This window comes from Misgurnus anguillicaudatus, chromosome 24 (assembly GCF_027580225.2).
Source record: "Misgurnus anguillicaudatus chromosome 24, ASM2758022v2, whole genome shotgun sequence".
Taxonomy (NCBI): domain Eukaryota; kingdom Metazoa; phylum Chordata; class Actinopteri; order Cypriniformes; family Cobitidae; genus Misgurnus; species Misgurnus anguillicaudatus.
Genome location: NC_073360.2, coordinates 17024915 through 17045855, shown reverse-complemented (window position 1 = coordinate 17045855; position 20941 = coordinate 17024915). Strand labels below are relative to the sequence as shown.

At 37.9% G+C, this 20941-nt stretch overlaps 3 protein-coding genes across 3 annotated transcripts; all 3 read left to right on the top strand.

Annotated features, from left to right (window-relative positions):
- Positions 1–298: 298 nt before the first annotated feature.
- Positions 299–3030, top strand: LOC129438827 (E3 ubiquitin-protein ligase TRIM39-like; the record flags this gene model as incomplete). Its single annotated transcript, XM_073862771.1, has 6 exons — positions 299–844; positions 948–1043; positions 1333–1566; positions 1644–1785; positions 2090–2116; positions 2264–3030. Coding segments are annotated over 6 exons (1593 nt in total), but the record flags the coding sequence as incomplete, so codon positions are not given.
- Positions 3031–3797: 767 nt separating this feature from the next.
- LOC141361453 (zinc finger BED domain-containing protein 4-like) lies at positions 3798–6770 on the top strand. The gene is made up of 2 exons (XM_073862770.1): positions 3798–5264; positions 5671–6770. The coding sequence occupies exons 1-2, from the start codon at positions 3970–3972 to the stop codon at positions 6209–6211; spliced, it is 1836 nt and encodes a 611-aa protein (XP_073718871.1). The 5' UTR covers positions 3798–3969; the 3' UTR covers positions 6212–6770.
- Positions 6771–16226: 9456 nt separating this feature from the next.
- Positions 16227–20582, top strand: pih1d2 (PIH1 domain containing 2). The gene is made up of 5 exons (XM_055196263.2): positions 16227–16612; positions 16990–17113; positions 17266–17508; positions 18097–18362; positions 20361–20582. Exons 1-5 carry the CDS (start codon positions 16436–16438, stop codon positions 20493–20495), a joined length of 945 nt encoding a protein of 314 aa, XP_055052238.2. The 5' UTR covers positions 16227–16435; the 3' UTR covers positions 20496–20582.
- Positions 20583–20941: the final 359 nt, after the last annotated feature.

The following is a 20941-nucleotide window of genomic DNA, read 5'->3' as shown; positions in this document are numbered from 1 at the left end:
AAATAAACAATAATAATAATAACAGTGTATGAATAACAATGTTTATGTATGTGAATGGTATAGCAAAGCCAAATACATGGGTTTAATTCCCAGTAAATATGTATTAAAATGTATATGATTTTGAAAGCACTGTTTGTTGCCTTGAACAAAAGCATTTGTGTAAATGACATTGATCAAGGTCATTTAATCTTTCTTGGATAAAAAAGTGAATTGCTGATGTGAGGCTTTTTTTTACATTGCATGTACATTTTAAATGTAGCTCATTATCTTTATTTGTTTTTCATTTTCAGGTCTGTAATCCTCCAGTGGTGCCCTGTCAGACGAGCTGCAGTGTTCAATCTGTCTGGATGTGTTTACTGATCCAGTCAGCACTCCATGTGGACACAACTTCTGTAAATCCTGTTTAAAACAGTGCTGGGACACGAGTCAAGATTATCACTGTCCCCTCTGTAAAGAAACATTCAGTAAAAGACCCGATCTCAAGATCAACACAACACTGAGAGAGATTGTGCAGCTCTTTAAAGAAAGGTCTGGTCAGAAGAAATCTGAGGTTTTGTGTGACATGTGTGATGATAAAAAGCTAAAAGCCTTGAAGTCCTGCCTTGTGTGTCAGATCTCTTACTGTGAAACTCATCTGGAGCCTCATCAGAGAATCCCTAATTTAAAGAAACACAAACTGATTGATCCTGTAGAGAATCCTGAGGACTTTATATGCCAGAAACATGAGAAACCTCTGGAGTTGTATTGTAGAGATGATCAGACATGTGTGTGTATGTTGTGTGCTGTGACAGAGCACAAGACTCACAACACTGTTGCTGTAGAGGAAGAGAGTGGAGAGAGGAAGGTAAGAGCTTCTAACAATGTAAATGATCATATTTCATTCACACAACAATATCTGTCAGAAGATCTGATCTGTGTTCAGTGATGAAGTGTTGATGTATCTTTAGCCTCAACTGATGAAGATACAGACAGACGTGAAGCAGAAGATTCAGGAAAGAATGAACAAAATTCAGGATATCAAACACTCAGCAGAACTTAGAAAAGTGAGTATTTATTCAATTATGTGAAATTAAAAAATAAAAGTGGCATGCTTTGCCCAAAAAATCTCATGTAAAAATGTGATGACAAATATTTGAATTCATATTTAAATCTTAAACATTTGCTTGCAAACTTTAATATATTTTTTATCATTGCATAATTCATGATATTTTTTCGTTTTTAATTTATAAAATAATTTTTCAGAGGTAATGAAAGATGTTAAATATTTTATGTATCATGATGTTTTGAAGCTGAAGTAAATGTAAGAACTGCATCTGTTTATTGTTTTATTAGAATTACTCAGAGAAAGAGAAATCAGAGAGTGTTGAGCTCTTCAGTGCTCTGATCAGATCTATTGAGAGATGTCAGACTGAATGGCTGGAGATGATGGAGCAGAAGCAGAAAGCAGCAGAGAAACATGATGAAGATCTCATTAAAGATCTGGAGCAGGAGATCAGTGAGCTGAAGTGGAGAGACATTGAGCTGGAGAAGCTCTTACACACTGAAGATCATCTTCATCTCCTGCAGGTCAGTGCTCCTCTCTTTGCTCCCATCACTCCTCAATACTCCTCATGCTGAGATGTTTCTCTTCTCTCCTGATGTAGATTTACCCATCAGTGTGTAGCCCTGTAAACATCAAAAACTGTCCTGAGGTCAGTAATACTGAGATACAGCTGAGTGTGGAACCTCTAGTGAAAGCTCTGACGAAACTACAGAAGACTTTAGATGAGAAACTCAGTGAAACTGGTGAGTAAATATTTAATATCATATAAATATCATATACAGATAGATTTTCATTGTTAAATATGTTATGTAAAATAATTAATGTTTTGGTAATGTACTTGTAATGAAAATACAATAATATTTATAATCAACATTATGTTGTGCATTATGTGTGACAAAATGCATTACTGTAATAAAATGTTTTAATTAAAATAATTGATTCAGTAAACAGTTACAAATACATATTCTTGTATCATCCTACAGTCTATTTTTACTATATTGCCATACACAGTTTGTCTCATTATTTAGATGTCATTTTTCTCTACAGTGTTGAAGAGAGTGCAGCAATATGCAGGTGTGATCTGTGATCTTGCAGTGTCACACAGTAATATTGTCAATTCATATAATATATAAATTCAGTGTACAACGTATTTTCTTTTTATATTAAAAACATCAAAACACTTCTGAAGTTGTGATTCATAATCAATTTTCTCTCTATAAGTGGATTTGACTCTGGATCCTGACACAGCTATTCCAACACTCACCCTGCCTGCTAATGGACAAATAGTGAGATATGGAGACATTAAACATGAACTCCCAGACAACCCAGAGAGATTTGACACTTGTGCATGTGTTCTGGCAAAAGAGGGATTCTCATCAGGAAGATTTTATTTTGAGGTGCAGGTAAAGGAAAAGACTGATTGGGATCTTGGAGTGGCCAGAGAATCTATTAACAGAAAGGGGAAAATCATAATGTGTCCTGAGGATGGATACTGGACAGTCATTCTAAGAAATGAGAATCAGTATAAGGCTGCTGAGGTTTCTCCTCTCTCTCTCTCTCTGAGAGTAAAGCCTGAGGTTGTGGGGGTGTTTGTGGATTATGAGGAGGGTTTGGTCTCCTTCTATGATGTGAAGTCCAGGTCTCATATTTACTCTTTCACTGGTCAATCTTTCACTGAGAAACTCTATCCTTACTTTAGCCCCGATAATACAAAAAAAGGTAAAAATGCAGCACCACTCATCATCTCACAAGTTAAACTGCTAAAGTGAGACACTTAATCTGAATCATCTTTATCATTATGTGTATATTTTTATTAATAAAAATCATAATATTTTAAAGGGGACATTTCAACAGGACTTTTTTTAAGATGTAAATAAATCTTTGGTGTCCCCAGAGTACATTGAATTTTAAAATGTGATGTTTTTGGGTGTGTCCTTTTAAATGCAAATAAGCTGATGAAATGAAAACATTGATTGCCATAATGGTGGTTTGCTGAAATTGAAACTCGTTTGTGCTGTCAATTATTTTCTCTCTCTCTCTGCACTAAATGTCAGTGCTGTGGTTGGATAGTGCAGATTAAGGGGCGGCATTAAAGATCCCCTTTCAAAATCACAAGGCAGCCAGATTTTAATTACTTATTTTTTCACATGCTTGCAGAGAATGGTTTACCAAAACTAAGTTACTTGGTTGATCTTTATCACATTTTCACTTATTGGTTTGCATTAGAGTTAATTACAACACCTTAATAAAAGTCTTAATTTCTGGATCACTGACATGCCCTGTAAACCTATTGCTTAAAATAAATACAAAAATGTTTGCAATCTAAGTGTTGTCATCATGACCATGACATACAATAAATGTTTTCTTTAAAGTTAATTTCATGTAATGTAACTCTAAATGTATAGATTCGGGAGGAGCTTAAACATTCAGGTCTGTCACTCATCATTATGGATGTATAAGGCAGCCTACAGGCCAGAGTCGTATAATAAGAGAGTTACGAAACGCTTTGATCTCGCCGCCGCGGGGTCACGTGATTCATGTAACGTTCTACAGTTCCAAACTGTCAATCTGTTTGCATAGGTTTTCAGCTATTTTAGGTAAATATTAGCTTGTAATGTGAATTGATTACTATACTTACTATGTTTATAACGTTTTTTTACTAGGGAGTGATGGAAATACAGTAAATCAGTTAATAAAAACAGTTAATGGTGACCCAAAGATAACTGTGGTTATCTATACCAACTACAGCAACTAGGGATGGCCCGATACCGATACTGGTATCGGGGATCGGGTCGATACTGTCCTGATATACTCGTACTCGTAGTCGTAAAAATTCGCCGATACCACGCACCGATACCACGTACATTTTGCTAAACGAAATTTGCCGCCGCGAGTGCTTTGTCAGTTAAGAGGGGAACTGAGGAATAATGTCGGCGGTTTGGGCTCATTTCAAGATAAGGGATGATGACAGCAGCAAGGCAGACTGTAAGTTATGTTCAGCTAAGGTATCGAGAGGAGGAAAAGAAAGTACATCGTTTAACACCAGCAATCTCATTAAACATCTGAAGACGCATCATAGCGCTGAATACGCACAGTTTAGTAAAGCTAAAGCAACTCAGCAGCCAACATTAACACAGGTTTTACAGAAGCGCGAGAAAATGTCCAGAGATAATCCACGGGCACTAAAAATAACAGAGGGAATTGCATACTTTATTGCACTTGATGACCAACCATTGTCGGTTGTTGAAAATACAGGATTTCGACATCTACTTGGCATACTGGAGCCGCGATACGAAATTCCCAGTCGCCATTACATTACAGACGCTATGCTACCTAAAGTGTTTAATGATGTGAAAAAGCACGTCAGTGGCCTTTTGCGGGATGTTTCCGCTTTTAGCTTTACAACAGATATTTGGTCAAGCAGTGTCTGTCCTACGTCTCTTCTCAGTTTAACTGTACAATGGCTTGATGACGACTTTACTCTTCTCCAAGCCACCTTACAAGCAAAGCCATTTCGGGGATCGCACACCAGCCAAGCCATAGCAAATGCGTTAAATGGGATGCTTCAGACCTGGTGCATTCCGAAAACCTCTGTCCACGTTGTGCTACCAGACAACGCAAAAAATATGATTAAGGGAATGAATGATGCTGGACTCCCCAGCCTACCTTGCGCCGCTCACACTCTCCAGCTGGTGGTCCACGAGGGCCTTTTGTCACAGAAAAGTGTTGCTGATGCGTTGGCTATCGGACGCAAAATCGTGGGCCATTTTAAACATTCTCCTCTAGCCTACTCCCGCCTCGAAGACATTCAATTAGAGATCGGTCAGCCTGCAAAACGACTACAGCAGGACGTACAGACCCGCTGGAATAGTACGTTTTACATGATCCAGTCTCTGATTGAGCAGAAACGGGCTCTGGGAATTTTTGTGTCCGAATATGAACTCCCTGATAATCTCACGGCTCACCAGTGGGCACTGCTGGAGAAGATGATGACTGTTCTGGGTCCGTTTGAGGAGTTAACACGAAAAGTTAGCTCTTCTGATGCTATGGCAGCAGATGTGATTCCTGCTGTCACTGTACTGCAGAGATTTCTGTCTAGAGAGACCGACGATGACCATGGCATCAAAACTATGAAAGGGACCTTAGCTGCAGCTGTCAAAAGGCGATTTTCTGATGTGGAAGAACAACCTATCTACAGCATCGCTACTCTACTCGACCCCAGGTAGGTGTGTGTGTGTGTGTGTGCGTGTGCGTGTGTGTGTGTGTGTGTGTGTGCGTGTGTGTGTGTGTGTGTGTATGCGCGTGTGTGTCTGTGTATGCGTGTGTGTCTGTGTATGCGTGTGTGTCTGTGTATGCGTGTGTGTGTCTGTGTATGCATGTGTGTGTCTGTGTATGAGTGTGTGTGTCTGTGTATGAGTGTGTGTGTGTGTCTGTGTGTTAGGCTGGTTAGCGAGTTGAAAACTAAAAGTCGCCTATGTCTTGCTGAAAAGTAAATTTTAGTACTTCATTTTCATGTAATACATTTTTTGATTAGGCTGTTATTTTTTTAATATCCAAAGTGGTATCATGTATGTAGGCAAACATACCTATTGTCAGAGAGCCTCATTTTTTTTCTCCCTCTGTTATAGGTATAAAAACCGCTTTTTCTCAAACACTGACACTGCTGCAAATGCCAAGGAGATGCTGATGCGTGAGCTGTTGAGTTCGTCTGGAGAAGAGGAGGATCATGACCTGCACGAACCTCCTGCCAGAAAACCACGCAGGGACCAGGCAAGCAGCAGCCTGGACAGTATATTTGATGAAATAGCAGATGAGCAAGCACTGGTCTTGCTAAACAGAGCTCAAGTAGGTTCTACTGCACAATTAGAGACATACCTAGGGGAGACCACAATTTCCAGAGAAGACAAACCACTACAATACTGGGCAGTTAACAAAATGCGGTTTCCTACTCTGGCCAAAATGGCATCCAGATACTTCTCAGCACCATGCAGTAGTGTTGATAGTGAAAGGCTGTTCAGCTCTGTGTCACATATTGTGAATGAAAGCAGAAACAGAATCAGCAGATCATGCAGAGATGATTTTGTTCATCAAAAAGAACCTGCCTCTCATTCTCCCAAAAAGTACTTAAAGCTAGTTCAGATCACATTGCTGACTGAAATGTTTGTTTAATTGAAACATGGGAACTGTTACTGTGCCAAAAAGTTTAATTGATGTTTAATTGAAATATGCAGTAGTTTAATTGAGACTGCAATAGCTACATTAATGTTTGTTTAATTGAAATATGTAAATGTTTAATTGAGACTACGCAACAGTTACATTGAAATTTTGTTAAATTGAAAGCTGGAGATGGTGGCAATTAGTTTCATTGCTAAATATTTGAGTTGACGTTGTTGACTGTACAATATGTTTTATTGATATTTTGTCAGTTGTGAAGACTGAAGATTTGTGAAGAGTGCCAGTGTTGAGGCATTTTGTTTACACAGAAATATAATTTATTTTTGAAATCGCCTATATTTATTATTTTACTCATTATTACTTATTTTTAGACTTGTTAAAACAAGCAGAGAAGTAAATAAAACAGCCTTCTAATCTGTGTTCTAAAATGGTGTTCTGCCTTCTTTTTTTGAGCCTAGCTACTTTTGCGGTAGATATATCGGTATCGGTACTCGGTATCGGCAAGTACACAAATGTAAATACTCGTACTCGTATCGGTTTAAAAAAAAATGGTATCGGGCCATCCCTAACAGCAACACAGTTTATCTTTTATTTTTGTAGTAAAAATATGGCTATATAAATGGCTATCAATCTGCTAAAAACATAATTCCTACACTTTTACTACATTAAAATCACAAAAAAGATCGCCAACGCGGTTATTTGTAACAGTGAAACATAACAGAAACACACTAAATTCACATTTAATTGTATTTATAGTACACATTAAATGTTAATATAATTATACATGATTTTCGAGGATACATCACTCGTATTAGCCTACTTACCAAACACAATGAAACACATAGCAGCATTGTGAAGCAGTGTGACCTTCTTATAAAGGGATAGTTTGGCCAAAAACAATATTAAACCCATGATTACTCAGCTGTCCGAGTTGCATATGTCCATCGTTTTTCAGACAAACACATTTTCGGATATTTTAGAAAATATTTTAGATCTTTCAGTTGATTAAATGTAATGTTACGGGGTCCACCAATAGTCCACGACCTTCAAGTCCAAAAAAGTGCGTCCATCCTTCACTAATTAAATCCAAACGGCTCCAGGATGATAAACAACGGTCTTCTGAGGGTAATCTGTGCGGAAAGGTGCTGTCTCTTGCTTACGGACACAGCTAGCTCAGTTTATAATATAGTCATGTTTTGACCTTACATCGCCATCTATACGGACTACCGGCACATCCGGGAACTTGACTGTAAATTTCGTCACCGCCCCTTTTCGGGGGATAAAAAAGGAGCGCTTCCATTGGCTTCCATTCAAAATAGCGGAACAAAGCAACGTTTTTACACAGCCGGCAGGCGTAAATAACTTATGAAATCACTCAGATTAAACATGTTGAGTATTTATCTGTCCATCCTGCCTGCCATAGAGCGCGAAAGGTACATTAACACATTTAATTTGGTCAATATAAAACCATGTCCCTTTCATTCTCACAGCGTCAAATTTTGTGTAACAACGCCATCCAGTGATTGCTGGAAATATCGCTAAGCCAGTTAGTTGTATGGCTGGACGGGAAAGTGCACTCATTACTCTAAATATAAAGACATAATAAATAAATACGAAGTAACTTTCAAATACGAAGTAAAATCATTCACTTGCTTCCCTGTTGACTCGATGAGGTACGAGTAAATGTCCGGGTAAGACACCTCTTGCCAATAGGGAGCGTTGTTACACAAATTTTATGCTGGGAGAATGAAAGATACATATATGGGAGGCCGTTTGAGACGAAACACAGCGAGACGCTCGCGATGCACAATGAAACACTCGCGATACACAGTGAGACGCTTGCAATACACAATGAAACACTCGCGATACACAGTGAGACGCTCGCTATGCACAGTGAGACGCTCGCGATACACAGTGAGACGCTCGCGATGCACATTGAGACGCTCGCGATGCACATTGAGACGCTCGCGATGCACAATGAAACGCTCGCGATGCACATTGAGACGCTCGCGATGCACAGTGAGACGCTCGCGATGCACATTGAGACGCTCGCGATGCACATTGAGACGCTCGCGATGCACAGTGAGACGCTCGCGATGCACAGTGAAACACTGTGAAGTAAATGAAGTTTACGCGAGCTTTCCTAGTCAAGATAATTGCGCGTGCACGCTATTCTTGAGCAGCCCTAGAGGTCGAGCGTGGATCAAGTCGATCAAAGTTAAAGAGAAAGAGCGGTTTGTGTTAAAAATGTATGAATAATTCAGTTCCGACTGAAAATGATAATAGCCTACTGCTGCAATAAACAAACCCATAAAATGGCTGGAAAGTCCTTATGGATTAAATCCTTTCATGCAGCAAAAAAATTAAAATCTATTGTCATATTTTAAAACGATCACATTAAAGCTTGAAACAACGTCAGAAATGATAACCTATTCCTGGTGGTTAGTGCTCTCAAGAGCGCATTAAGCGATCCGGGTTCAATCCCCGTCGATACTCATGTGGCTCTATTTTGCTTCTACTTTTCTGTATTCTTTATATACTGTACTATTTAAACAACACAGATTTTAACTTTTAAAAGACAATCTGAGGTTATTAGAATGCCAAATTTTAAACCTATACAACCTATAAATAGGTCTACTGTCTTTACTTATTTTTATTATTAGTAATATACTAAGTAACCTATATAATAAATATTTAGCAGATGAATGATTTTAATACATTTAACTTTAAATGTATCTTAAATTAAAAGTTTTTTATTGGGGGGTACATTTCAAAAGCAGCAACTTGAGTGGACAAAAAAGTAATAGGTGAAAATAAAACACAAATATATTGTTCATAATAAGAGTAGTTGATTTAAGCATTTAAAGGCAGGGTAGGCAGGAATTATCTAAAAAACTTTTTTACAAGTTTGTCTAAACTGTCTTTATATACAAATGCATAATTAAAATGTAAGTACTCTGAAAAAGGGGGTATAAAACTCGAGTGTCTGTAGACCTCTCACGACTGTGTTAAACACAGTTAATTATTTCCATCCGGGACGAAACATATGATTAGCTTGCTCACATATCACTCTCTCTCGCGACCATGGCTCCACCCGTTATAATCGTATGCTATAAGTGTTTCATCTCATGATGTTAGCTGCCAAAGAAGTTGACTGGCAGTGAGGAGAGCAGTGTCATCTATCAGCAGCACAGCTTTACTCCTGCAGACAGAGGCGCGGGAAGATATTTTCGGTAGGGGGTGCGGGGGGGGGGTTATAGAATATAGTTATAGAATTCTAAGTTTGTTCACAAGCTCTGTATTCTGCAGACCACTCTACCTATGTCTTCTTTTAAAAAAAATCACTCGCCCCTCCCATCCATAAAGTAGCCTACAGCTTAGCTGACGGGGCATACAAACTATATAGCCTATTGCAACATAGTAGAGAGATTCTCTGCCCAGGACGTTATTTTCCGCTACTATCCTTGGGCCGGGCCGATATAAGCATATTTTTAATCATTACTTTATTAGCCCAATTGGGGAGAAAGCTATGCCATAATCAGAAATATTATATATATATACTATATTCAGGCCAAAGTAACAAATGTCTCCAAAAAGTTACACAAATTACAAATTACAAAATGATTTGTAAAAGTTACAAAATGCAACGCGAGTCAGGTGCGGAGTCTCCTCTGGCACGCATCACGCACCGGTCATGCTGTGCGGTATGGTGGAGCTTAAGTCCAACATGGAGTTTGAAGATGTAAAGAAAAAGAAAAACAGGGGAATTAACTTTGAGCAAGTTTGGAGGAAAGTCGGAGGTATGGAACCAGTTTATGTACACATATGCATTCTCACTGGTCCCAGTAGTACGCCTTTTTTGTTGTCCTTTGGTTAAGTTTTTAATATCTCTAAACTCTAACATAATAACTTTATTGACATTACTTGAGTTAAGGCGATTAGTGGACCTTTCAATTCACGGGTTTCATTTAATTCTATTTTTACACGTAAATGTAATATTTGTGTCTTTAAGTTTTGTTTCACTTTGCCATGCGTCCTGCGGTGTAAAAATAAGACATTTTTCGACTTTAAAATTCCAAAATCATGTCCTAAATTGTCGGAATATATTCCAAATGTATTCATTTGAATTTATAGACATTTTACATTAAAATCGATGCATGGGAATAATTTATATAATTTTTTTGAAATACCTTTTAAATTTCGCATGTTCCTTATTGTACATATATAATTTAGTTCCTTTTACGTCGTTTTAATAATTTAATTCAACCGTTTATACTTTCATTCAATAAAGCACATGTTCTGTAACATTTACAAGTGCGTTAAACACCGCAAAACAATTTGGCTATAGAACTAGAAAATCGTTTACTGAACCTAGCTTAGCTTGGACGCATTTTTCCATCGGAATATGTTTAAATATCAAAATGGGCCAACATATTTTGATTAAAATATATTCTAAAACCATGCTAAATTATTTTAAGAGTAGTAGACCTTCTCATATAGGCCAACCACACTCCACAGTTCATTCTTGTTCGTTTTATATGTGTTTCATTGTTGCATGCACTTTTTACGCATGCAAACTAAAATGTTATTTATATAGTGCGACCATTGTAAATCAATGCGAATCATTGTAAAAATGTATTAGCAATACATGCCTTAATAACTAGTCCTCGGGAATTTTGCTTTGTGTGATTGAAAAAAAAATTATCTGTTGAGACATTGCGAAGCTGATAGATAAACTCATTCGGCGTTCAGTATGTGGCTGTGAGTGTGCGTGCTTGTGTGTTATGCTTATGCCTATTACAGCGTATCGGCTGAATGCAATCACGTCATCAAGACAGAATCTGATAGAATCTGGCTAATACACACTTAAATAAATTTAATCATTTTAAAATTACTAAAATTATCCCTCTCTTCATCACACACCCAAAACATGGCATACAAAATGTCAAATCAAGAGATATTTATAAGATATAATTTTACTGTCATCGCAGTTTTAAATCTCTGCCACCAGGGGGTGCTGCTGCAGCACCCCCAGCACCCCCACTTCCCGCGCCCTTGCCTGCAGATCAACTGCTGGCCTAGAAAAAAATCAAGAGGTCACTGAGAGAATGGTGGGTGGACAGCATCTGAATTCACGCCATCTACTGTAGTACAAGGAATGATTGTGTAAAATGATATATGTTACACATATTCTTGACCAATCATTACATGTTACACAAAACATTTTTGATGGCAAATTATGTGTGCGTTATAGAGCCACCAGTCATCATGTTAAACCCTTGGGGGCAGTTTCCTGGACAGGGATTAGACTAGTCCTAGACTAAAATAAATGTAAGAGCTGTCCAAACTGAAAACAACTTGCACTGACATATCTTAAAATACATCAATGCCCTTTGTTAAGCATCAAAAAGCACACAAGTGAGGTTTTTAGTAAGGCATGTTTGTTAAAACTAGTTATATTTCCTAATTAAACTAAGGTCTAGTCCTGGTTTAAGCTAATCTCTGTCCGGGAAACCACCCCTTGGAGTAAGAGATTTTAAACCATTAGTTTATTCTCACACTGGTAACTTGCTGTAGTTATGCAGCTGTTTGCCAGTAACTTACTGTAGATTTAAATGTATGTTATTTGCTGGCAACAATTTGTTCAAAGTTAAATGAACATTAAACATTAACAAGTCTTTACCTTTACTGAATAAAACTATAAAATAACAGCCTCATGTAAAGCATTCTGGGAAGCAGAAATCCTCATCAACCTTTTTCTGTTGTTTCCTTCAGATTTTGGTTCCCAGAATGCTTTGCATGAGGCTATTATTTTAGTTTTATTCTGTAAAGATAAAGACTTGTTAATGTTTAAAGTTCATTTAACTTTGAACAAACTGTTGCCAGTAAATAACATCAATTTAAATCAATTTAACAGCTGTCAGTAATATTGTAATTTATACAGATTTTTTTAACAGTGTAGTGTTAGGTGTTGATAGATAAACAGAGTTTCATGAATGGTTTCAGGGTGAGGATCAGTTGAAGAGAGGCCTGACATTTTAAGTCTGAAGCCCTACTTGTGTGGTGAACAATAATTGTCTGCAGGACTCTGACAATCTTCTCTGGGACCACAGGCAAAAACATCTAACAAAATGCCAAGAGCATACCATCAAATAATTATACTTTATGTTAGACATGCAGACACCATAAAGACTTTTAAACATTTAAAGAAAAATGTAACACCAAAGATTCAAATACTGTAGATCTTTAATATAATGTGCATTTTTATGCACACCAAGCATAAAAAAAACTGACTTGTGTGTGTTGTATATTTAAATTTAATCTCCTTTCTGTATGACAGACAATGTGTTTTTTACATACAACATCTTTGGTCACTACATTAACAATATAATTGTTCAAATTGTACTGATGTGGCTATTATCCTTATATTGGGGTATTTAAGATGATAATTTATATTTAACATTTGATAGTTATTAAACACATGTCTATATTATATTAATTATTATTGTAACAGAATTTATTAAATTTAGTATATAAGTTGATTTTCTTTAATTGTTTGACTGATAGTGGTTAATAAAGTCAAATAAAATGTCAAAGAGTCAGCTGTAATATCATGACATTCACAGTTTAGTGTTAGTGGAAATTAAGCAACAACAGCCTGCCCCGGACCAGGCTAGTTTCCAAGCAGAAGTTTCCATAGTAACCGGGGTTGAAGTAGTTTAAGTTTGTACTGTAACTGCTGTAGAATTAAATTGATATTATGCAGTGGCGAACCGTGGGTACTTCAGCTGGGCCTTCAAAATATGCAATGAAGTGCAAATGCCTCTCCATCCATAATACTAGGCTATTCGTATTTTCGTTAAATCATACAGTGAACGTGTAAAAATTCTGAGCACGCAAAGTTAAATTACAGAATGGGCATTGTTTGCCTTTAAATGCAGTTTTAAAGTTTAAAATTACTTTAATCTAACTGATAAACACAAATACAGATTCTGCTGCTCTGTAATGACAGGGGCTCTGTAAATTTGCATTTAACAAGCTTAAATTATGTTCTTTAATTTATATTTTATTTTTGGAAATATATATTTAGCTGTCGGATACCTTGTTAATCTTTTTCATAAAGGGAAATATAGCACCCTGCGTTCTCAGTGCACTTCCTTGTGGCTTATAACTGTTGTTATAAGATATCCAGGGCTCGCAAAATCGCTAGCCCGAGCCCCCAGGTCCCGGGCTATTGCGAATTCTTGTCGGGCTACCAAAATGTATCTCCGCCCTGCCCATCGGGTATAGCGAGGTAAAAAATATTTTTCGCGTTCTCTCAGATTTAGTTAGGACATTATATTGTATGTAATTCGGCGTTGTCTGTCAGTCATTACTATCCTCACGTAACAAGTGAAACTGTCAGGAAGTAAAAGTATAATTAAACCCATTATTTTTCTCGTGTTCACGTCATATGCACAGGCTCCTCTGCACGCGCTTCTCCCAGCTGTGCTCTTCACGAGTACGCGCTTAAGTAATTTCGTTTTTACCTCAGCCCTATCAAGCTAGCCACAACGTCAATCACGTTTTCCGCCATTTACCTCAACCACTCTCACCGCAGAGATTCGGGCCATTAGACTGTATTAATATTAACGGTCTATGATCTTCGTCTTTGGTGTTTTACGGCAGCTCGCATCCAGTTTGTTGCATGATTAGGACTTCATGAAGGCTTACAATGTTTTGTTTTTTGCCCGCCCACTTGAAATCAAAACGTGATTGGTCGATTTGCCTGTCACTCTCCACACCAAAACACATAGAGACAGAGCGCAGCGCGTCACAACCTGAAAACCACGCCCACCGGGGGGGAAAGCAATCCAACAGTCTCCATTGACTTTGTATTGCAAAAGGCCGCCTCCTTGTCATTTCTGGCTTATAACAAAAAACTGAATAATGCCTAAAAGCTGCTTTGGGACAATATGTACAGCTAACAAGCCAAAGAACACAGAAATAAGTTTTATAAGCTGTCGAGCCGTAAAACCCAGTCTTTAAGGAGAATAAAGTGGATCGCCGATTACGTTTCCCCCTGTTGGACGCAGTTTTGCTAGTGGGAGTGCTGTGGGGGGTTGCCTGCTTCCATTTCTGTGTCTAGACGCTCGTTTTTTGAAGTCGACAGCTTATAAAAAATTATTTATTTATTTTTTTGGGTTGTTAGATGTACACCTTGTCACACAGCAGCTTTTAGGTATTATTCTGTTTTTAAGTTTAATCTGTAAATAGGTTTTTGTAAGCTGTCGACCCCAAAGGCGAGCGTTTAAAGACACAAAAATGGATACAGGCAACTTTTCATAGTACTTCTATTAGTAGAACTGCGTCCACTAGGGGGAAACGTAGTCGGCGATCCACTTTATTCTCCTTAAAGGCTGGGTTTTACGGCTCGACAGCTTATAAAAACTTATTTCTGGGTTCTTTGGCTTGTTAGCTGTACATATTGTCACACAGCAGCTTTTAGGCATTATTCAGTTTTTTGTTATAAGCCAGAAATGACAAGGAGGCGGCTTCTCGCAATACAAACTCAATGGAGACGGTTGGATTGATTTCCCCCCCGGTGGGCGTGGTTTTCAAATTTGCATAACGGCGCTCTGTCTCTATAGCTTGGCCTTCCCTGGGATTCATGAAGTCCTAACCAATGAATGAGCCAGCTAACCGGGCCTTAATAGAGACGGACGATTCTGATTGGATTAGATGTTTTCATGACATGAACCTGACAGTAAGCTTAACGTTAGAACATAGATGAGAGAAAATATATTACATGTATTGTATTGAATTGAATTAAATAGAAATTAAAAAATGTAAAAACATATTTTTATTGAATATTATTTATTTGTATTATTATAATAAAAAATCTTTTTATACATTTTTTTAGGCCTTCTCTGAAGGCGTAGAAGGCCCTGAAGGTTCCCCACTGATATTATGATATAATGACTCCAGGACAATAATGCATTCTTCAGACCCGTGCCCTCCCGCACGAGTAACTACACTCGTAATTGAACGAACTGTCCGTGCATGGTGCTCTAGTTCAGTAAAGTAGGGGATGGCAGGGTCGGTTTGTAAACATTCTATGCACCGAAGAACACTCGAAAGAAAATTAATAATTTCGTCAGAGTTGGCAATAACACACGAGTGATCACATATGAAAAAGCCTATTGTAAAGAATAACAACAAATACCTCATTTTTAAAACAAGTTTGGAAGGAGAAATACACGCGAAGAATATTTGAGCTCTAACTTCCGGTTGCAATGAAACGACTTCCGGACACACTGAAAATGTTTATACTCTCTCACACACGAGAATGAATGTGCACAGGTACAACTACGTGGGCAATTACATAGTAGGCTATATGCAAAGAGTTTCTATTTAACCACATTTTTTTCATATGCACAGTTTCACTGTGTATCGCAAGCGTCTCAATGTGCATCGCGAGCGTCTCACTGTGTATCGCGAGCGTTTCATTGTGCATCGCGAGCGTCTCAATGTGCATCGCGAGCGTCTCAATGTGCATCGCGAGCGTCTCACTGTGTATCGCGAGCGTCTCACTGTGCATAGCGAGCGTCTCACTGTGTATCGCGAGTGTTTCATTGTGTATCGCGAGCGTCTCGCTGTGTTTCGTCTCAAACGGCCTCCCATAGATACATGTTTTTATATTGACCAAATTAAATATGTTAATTTATCTTTCGCGCTCTATGGCAGGCAGGGTGGACAGATAATTGCTCAACATGTTTAATCTGAGTGATTTCATAAGTTATTTACGCCTGCCGGCTGTGTAAAAACGTTGCTTTGTTCCGCTATTTTGAATGGAAGCCAATGGAACGTCTAGTGCGATTTCCCCCAAAAGTGGGCGTGAACCTGTTCAGAGACATTCTATGACGTTGCGCCGGTTGTGCGTATCGGAGAAAAGGGGACATTACAAATGTTGCACTAGTTTCTATGGTAACGTTTAAGTTTGCCGAGAAGCTGAGGGTTTGGATTGCTTAACTTGATGTTTCGAAATCGTCAGCTGTAGTTTACTTAAACATTAATACTTCATCAATCACATGCTAAAAATCCGTCGTACGTTTTCGTTCTGAATCTGATTAACGTTAGTTGAAACACAGCGTCTACACTTTTGCAGAAAGGATACCAACTTTTGTTAAATCGGGTTTTCGGCAGTTGCTCTAGGTTTAAACACATTTAAGCATTAAAATGGCAGGCTATGATAATGCAGCTGTACAGCAGCTGAATAAGTTTTGGTCGATGTTAGATGATATGTCTGAGAATAATCTAGAAGAGTACAAGAACTTCATTGAGCGACAGCTGCGAGAAGGAGCGGAGTTCTACTCACCACCCGAGCCTCACGCCTGCATCCGCACTGCTGTACTGGTACTGTAAACCAATTCTATTTCATAATATTATCACATATTTTTACAAATTTTCTCTCTATTTTTATTTTATTTTTTTCTATTATACTCATTACCGATACAGGTAGTTTTCCACATAAAAAATGATACGTTTATTTTGTAATTAATTGTAATTACAATGTTCTATTAAAATATACTTCATTAATGTCTCATTACGCTTGATAATATATAAATATGCTATGGTAATACGTTTTTGAATTGTCAGTAAAAGGTTTAAAATTGATGCCTTTAAACATAGAATACTAACTAGAATACTTTAGTCAGGTGTGGTAAAGCTTTTGAATACTGTATATGAAAGTATTATGATCTGAAGCATTACTATGGTGTGTTCCATCTTAGGGACCAAAGAAAGGGGTGTTATATATAAACATCTGCAGTTGGAAACGAGTGCCAGCCCCAACTTCTCACAATAATCCAGTTCCCGTGTGCGGAGGAAGATTGGAAAGCATCACTGAGCAGAAAGGTACAAGCTCTCACCTGCTAAATCTTTGCTTCCAAAGAAAGAGGAGACATAAATCTTATCTTGACTCTTAACTAACCTCCTTGATTTATATAAAAGTTTATTCTCAAACAGCATTATGATGAGTATATTTGGTCTCCTCCTGTCTGTTTCAGAGTGCAGTGTGGTGGACGTGGCCTTCAACCCAGAGGTTCTGCAGATGATAGAGAAAGACAGACAAGAGAGAGAGAATATACACCTGCTTGTTCTGAACTTCATCCAACAGCAGCACAATCTGAATCTGTCCCAGAGTTACAAACTCACCAAAGACAAAATCAAGGGCAGCATTCAGGATATGAAGAACCGTTTAATGACACCAAAGCAGGTCAAATCTACCAGTGGGCCACAATCTGAACCAGGTGAGATGCACCTTTTGTGATGTGGGAGCTTGAAGCTTGTTGTCACACTTTGTACTCTGAGAAAATAAATAAATATTTCTCAGTGTAGTTCTAGTGTCATTTTTGTGTAGGTGCATAAGTCCCATGTACAAAAAAGCATTTCCATCAATGTTAGGGTTATGACAAACATATTGAAATTTGGTGACACAATATACCCCAACAGGTGCCAGTGTTGCAACAGTATATTGGTAGTGTTTCTGTAGCTCAACTGATAAAGGAATGCTTTAGTGGCGCAAAAAGTTGGGGATTGATTACCACATGCTGATAAAATGTATAGCTTGAATGCATTGTAAGTCACTTTGGATAAAAGCGTCTGTCGAATGCATGAATGTAAATATTTTCGCTTTAGTCACACTGTAAAATTGCAATGCATGTTACATTTGAAGAAAGTTTGAGGTTTGTTTCAGACATATTATCCTTTAGTTTTCATACTGTAGATCTTGTTAAGAGTAATTTAGTCAGTTGGAACCTTATCATCTTATTTAGGTAGTTATACTGTGCAAATAATTACAGTGCATCTCTTAAGTAATTCTGCATCTCTTTTCACAGCACCATCACTCCTTCAGCAGATCTCCTCACTGCGATTGGCTGAGAACAAGGTTGACTCCTCCATCCAGCTGAGCACAGTGGAGGACAAGAAACCAGCCAAACCAGGTCTTATTGAGGTGATCTCCAGTATAGAGTCAGTTCAGCGTGAGCCCCAGCATCATCTCACAGTGTGTACTGATGACAGCGGCTCAGGGAGGAGCCTACAGCTGAACGTCAAGCTTCCTGGTGTGCGATCCGTCTCACAGTGCCAACTCAGCATCTCTCAGGTCAGTGGAGAGTAATCCATAAATGTTATATGACTTCTAGCTGCTCTATTTACTTAGTTTGGGTTGAGGTATACAACAGTTTCATCAAATAAACTCATCTGACTCACATTAAAAAATTAAACAAAAATACTAAATATTTTTTGCTGTGTAGAATTTAAAGGTCCACTGGGGAGATTTTAGCGGCATCTAGCGGTGAGATTGTCAATTACAACCAACTGCTCAGTCCACAGCTCACACCTTCCTTTTAAAACACAATCTCCAGTAGCCATTTGTACATTTAGGGCTACTGTTGAAACATATGGCAACTTCCATGTAAGGAGTCACACGGTGTATGTAGATAAAAACAGCTCATTCTACGGTAATTTAAACAATACAGTTCATTATGTAAGCTCTTTATACACCACTGATAATATAGTTATGTATATTATATTGCATATCTGTCAAAAGATCCTTTTAAAAATTACACAATGCACCTTTAACCCACAAATCATGTGATCTATTTTTATATTATACAACAGTTCTTTCTGGTTCTCGAATCTGATTGGCTAAGACCTGTGCGATATTGTGCTGATATCGGCACTGTAACCGCTTCACCTTTCGTATCATTCCACCACCTAGTGAATGGAGGTCCTAAGCAGGCTCATCTCTGAATGGAAAAACACAGACGCCCTGTTTTGAATCACTCTCCGTGTGTCTCATTAGTTTACTAGCTCATAAATCAGTCTGTGAATCCCCAATCAGAAGTTATTCCGTCAAAGATCAGCGCTCTTGGATGTTACGTTACAGTTAATGGGAGAAATGTTTTGTCACATCGTGTGGACGATTAACACTTGGAAAGAGGAATATAAACACTCGTTTTTTTTCTGGAGCTATATTTCTTATCAGAACGCGAAAACACCGTGAAACTGCAGGTAAGCACCGCAGCTTTTAAATGTGGACATTGATCATTTACTTTATCGTGACCTGACTATTAAAACATGTTATGAGATATGGCCACTGGTATATTGATAAGCAGCATGCAAAAACATCTCTCTGACACTTATAAAACACCGTTTTATATAGTACTGACCAGAACAAAGTTTAATAATAATAATCGAGTGCTCGTATCACGTTAAGAATAAATGAGAAAGCAATAGTAACGTTATACAAGTAGTTTTATTAACTTTTACCTCGCGCCAAAACAAAAACAACACAAAAGACACTAAATATGAATTAAAAAACAAGTAATAGTTTGATCATGACACCAAATACTGCTGATTTGATCTCATTTTGACGATCATAAACAAACAAGGCCAACATGAGAGCCAGGGGATCCCTTTCAGAGATGTAGCCCAGAGAGGGCGGTGGTCAGCGGGGCGAGTGAACACTGATGTCCGCTCATGCTTTGGTTCTCATTCGTACCGAATCTCACTAAGCAAACGTTCAAACAGGCGCTATCTTTACTAATCGACTGCAGATTTAAATATAATACATATACATTCTCGACTGAACTAATCTTAAAACTACACTTTGTGACCAAGAAACGGTAATATAAAGTAAAGGGTTTTCCGTCCATTGAGTTGTTATGAGCTTCAAAGCAGCCGAAAGTTTTACCTGTCATTCTGGCCGCCCTCAAATCCGTGGCGGAAGAAGTAGTTCTCAAACAAAGAGGCTTTTAAAATAACTCCGTTGTTGTTTTCTAGTTTTCGTTTTTCAAACGTGTGCCGTCGAACTGTTGTATAAAAGCAATATCGCTCTCGGAGTCGTGTGATATAGCTCTATATCATCACGGCTGTGATTGCCTCCGGCACTCGGCCTGCGGCCTCGTGCCTCTGGCCTAATCACAGCCGTGATGATATAGAGCTATATCACACTCCTACTCGAGCGATATTGCTTAAGTAGTTTTTTGGTGCCTATACAATTCTACAAAATTCATCAGTGATCTGCAGTGGAAAGTAAGATAAACAGGTTCAAAACAACTGATGTTAGATTCATGTTATGTATTTGTTTATTATTTAGGATGATATTCTCCTGGAGGTGGAGGACATTTATTATCTGCACCTTCCATTACCTGATTCAGTCAAGGAGGAGACTTGCACTGCAACATTTAATAAGAAGAAACAGACTCTAACTGTTACAGTAACTGTGTTATAAAACATATCACTCTTATATAGAAACTGAGAAACTAACTTACACCTGCCAGTAAAAGTTATGACTGTCAAAAAATTACAAATATCTGTATTGTGTATGTACACTCTAAGAAAGGATGTGTTAATTTTAACACATTGTTTTGTGTTAAACTATTTAACACATTATGTGTTATTTTAACACATTGTGTGTCATTTCGTGTAGAATGTGAGCTTAAATAAATGAAATGGACAACACAAGATGTGTTAAAACAACACAAAGTGTGTTATTCCAAAAATAACACAGAGATGTGTTAAGTTAAGGACAACACACTAGATGTGTTGTCCTTAACTAGACACAAGATGTGTTAATTTAACACATTTATTTTAAGAGTGTAGTCGCATAATAAAAGCTGTTGTATTTTACACAGACCAGGTTTCCTCATTGGGGCCAGTGTATTTAAAACAAATTGT

Bases quoted from the DNA above. Each gene is read 5' to 3' on its own strand.
- LOC141361453 (XM_073862770.1), top strand. From the start codon at position 3,970: ATGTCGGCGGTTTGGGCTCATTTCAAGATAAGGGATGATGACAGCAGC. The intron at 5,265-5,670 runs GTAGGTGTGTGT...CCTCTGTTATAG, and splicing joins GCTACTCTACTCGACCCCAG to GTATAAAAACCGCTTTTTCT.
- pih1d2 (XM_055196263.2), top strand. From the start codon at position 16,436: ATGGCAGGCTATGATAATGCAGCTGTACAGCAGCTGAATAAGTTTTGG. The intron at 17,114-17,265 runs GTACAAGCTCTC...TGTCTGTTTCAG, and splicing joins AAGCATCACTGAGCAGAAAG to AGTGCAGTGTGGTGGACGTG. The intron at 18,363-20,360 runs GTCAGTGGAGAG...TTTATTATTTAG, and splicing joins GCCAACTCAGCATCTCTCAG to GATGATATTCTCCTGGAGGT.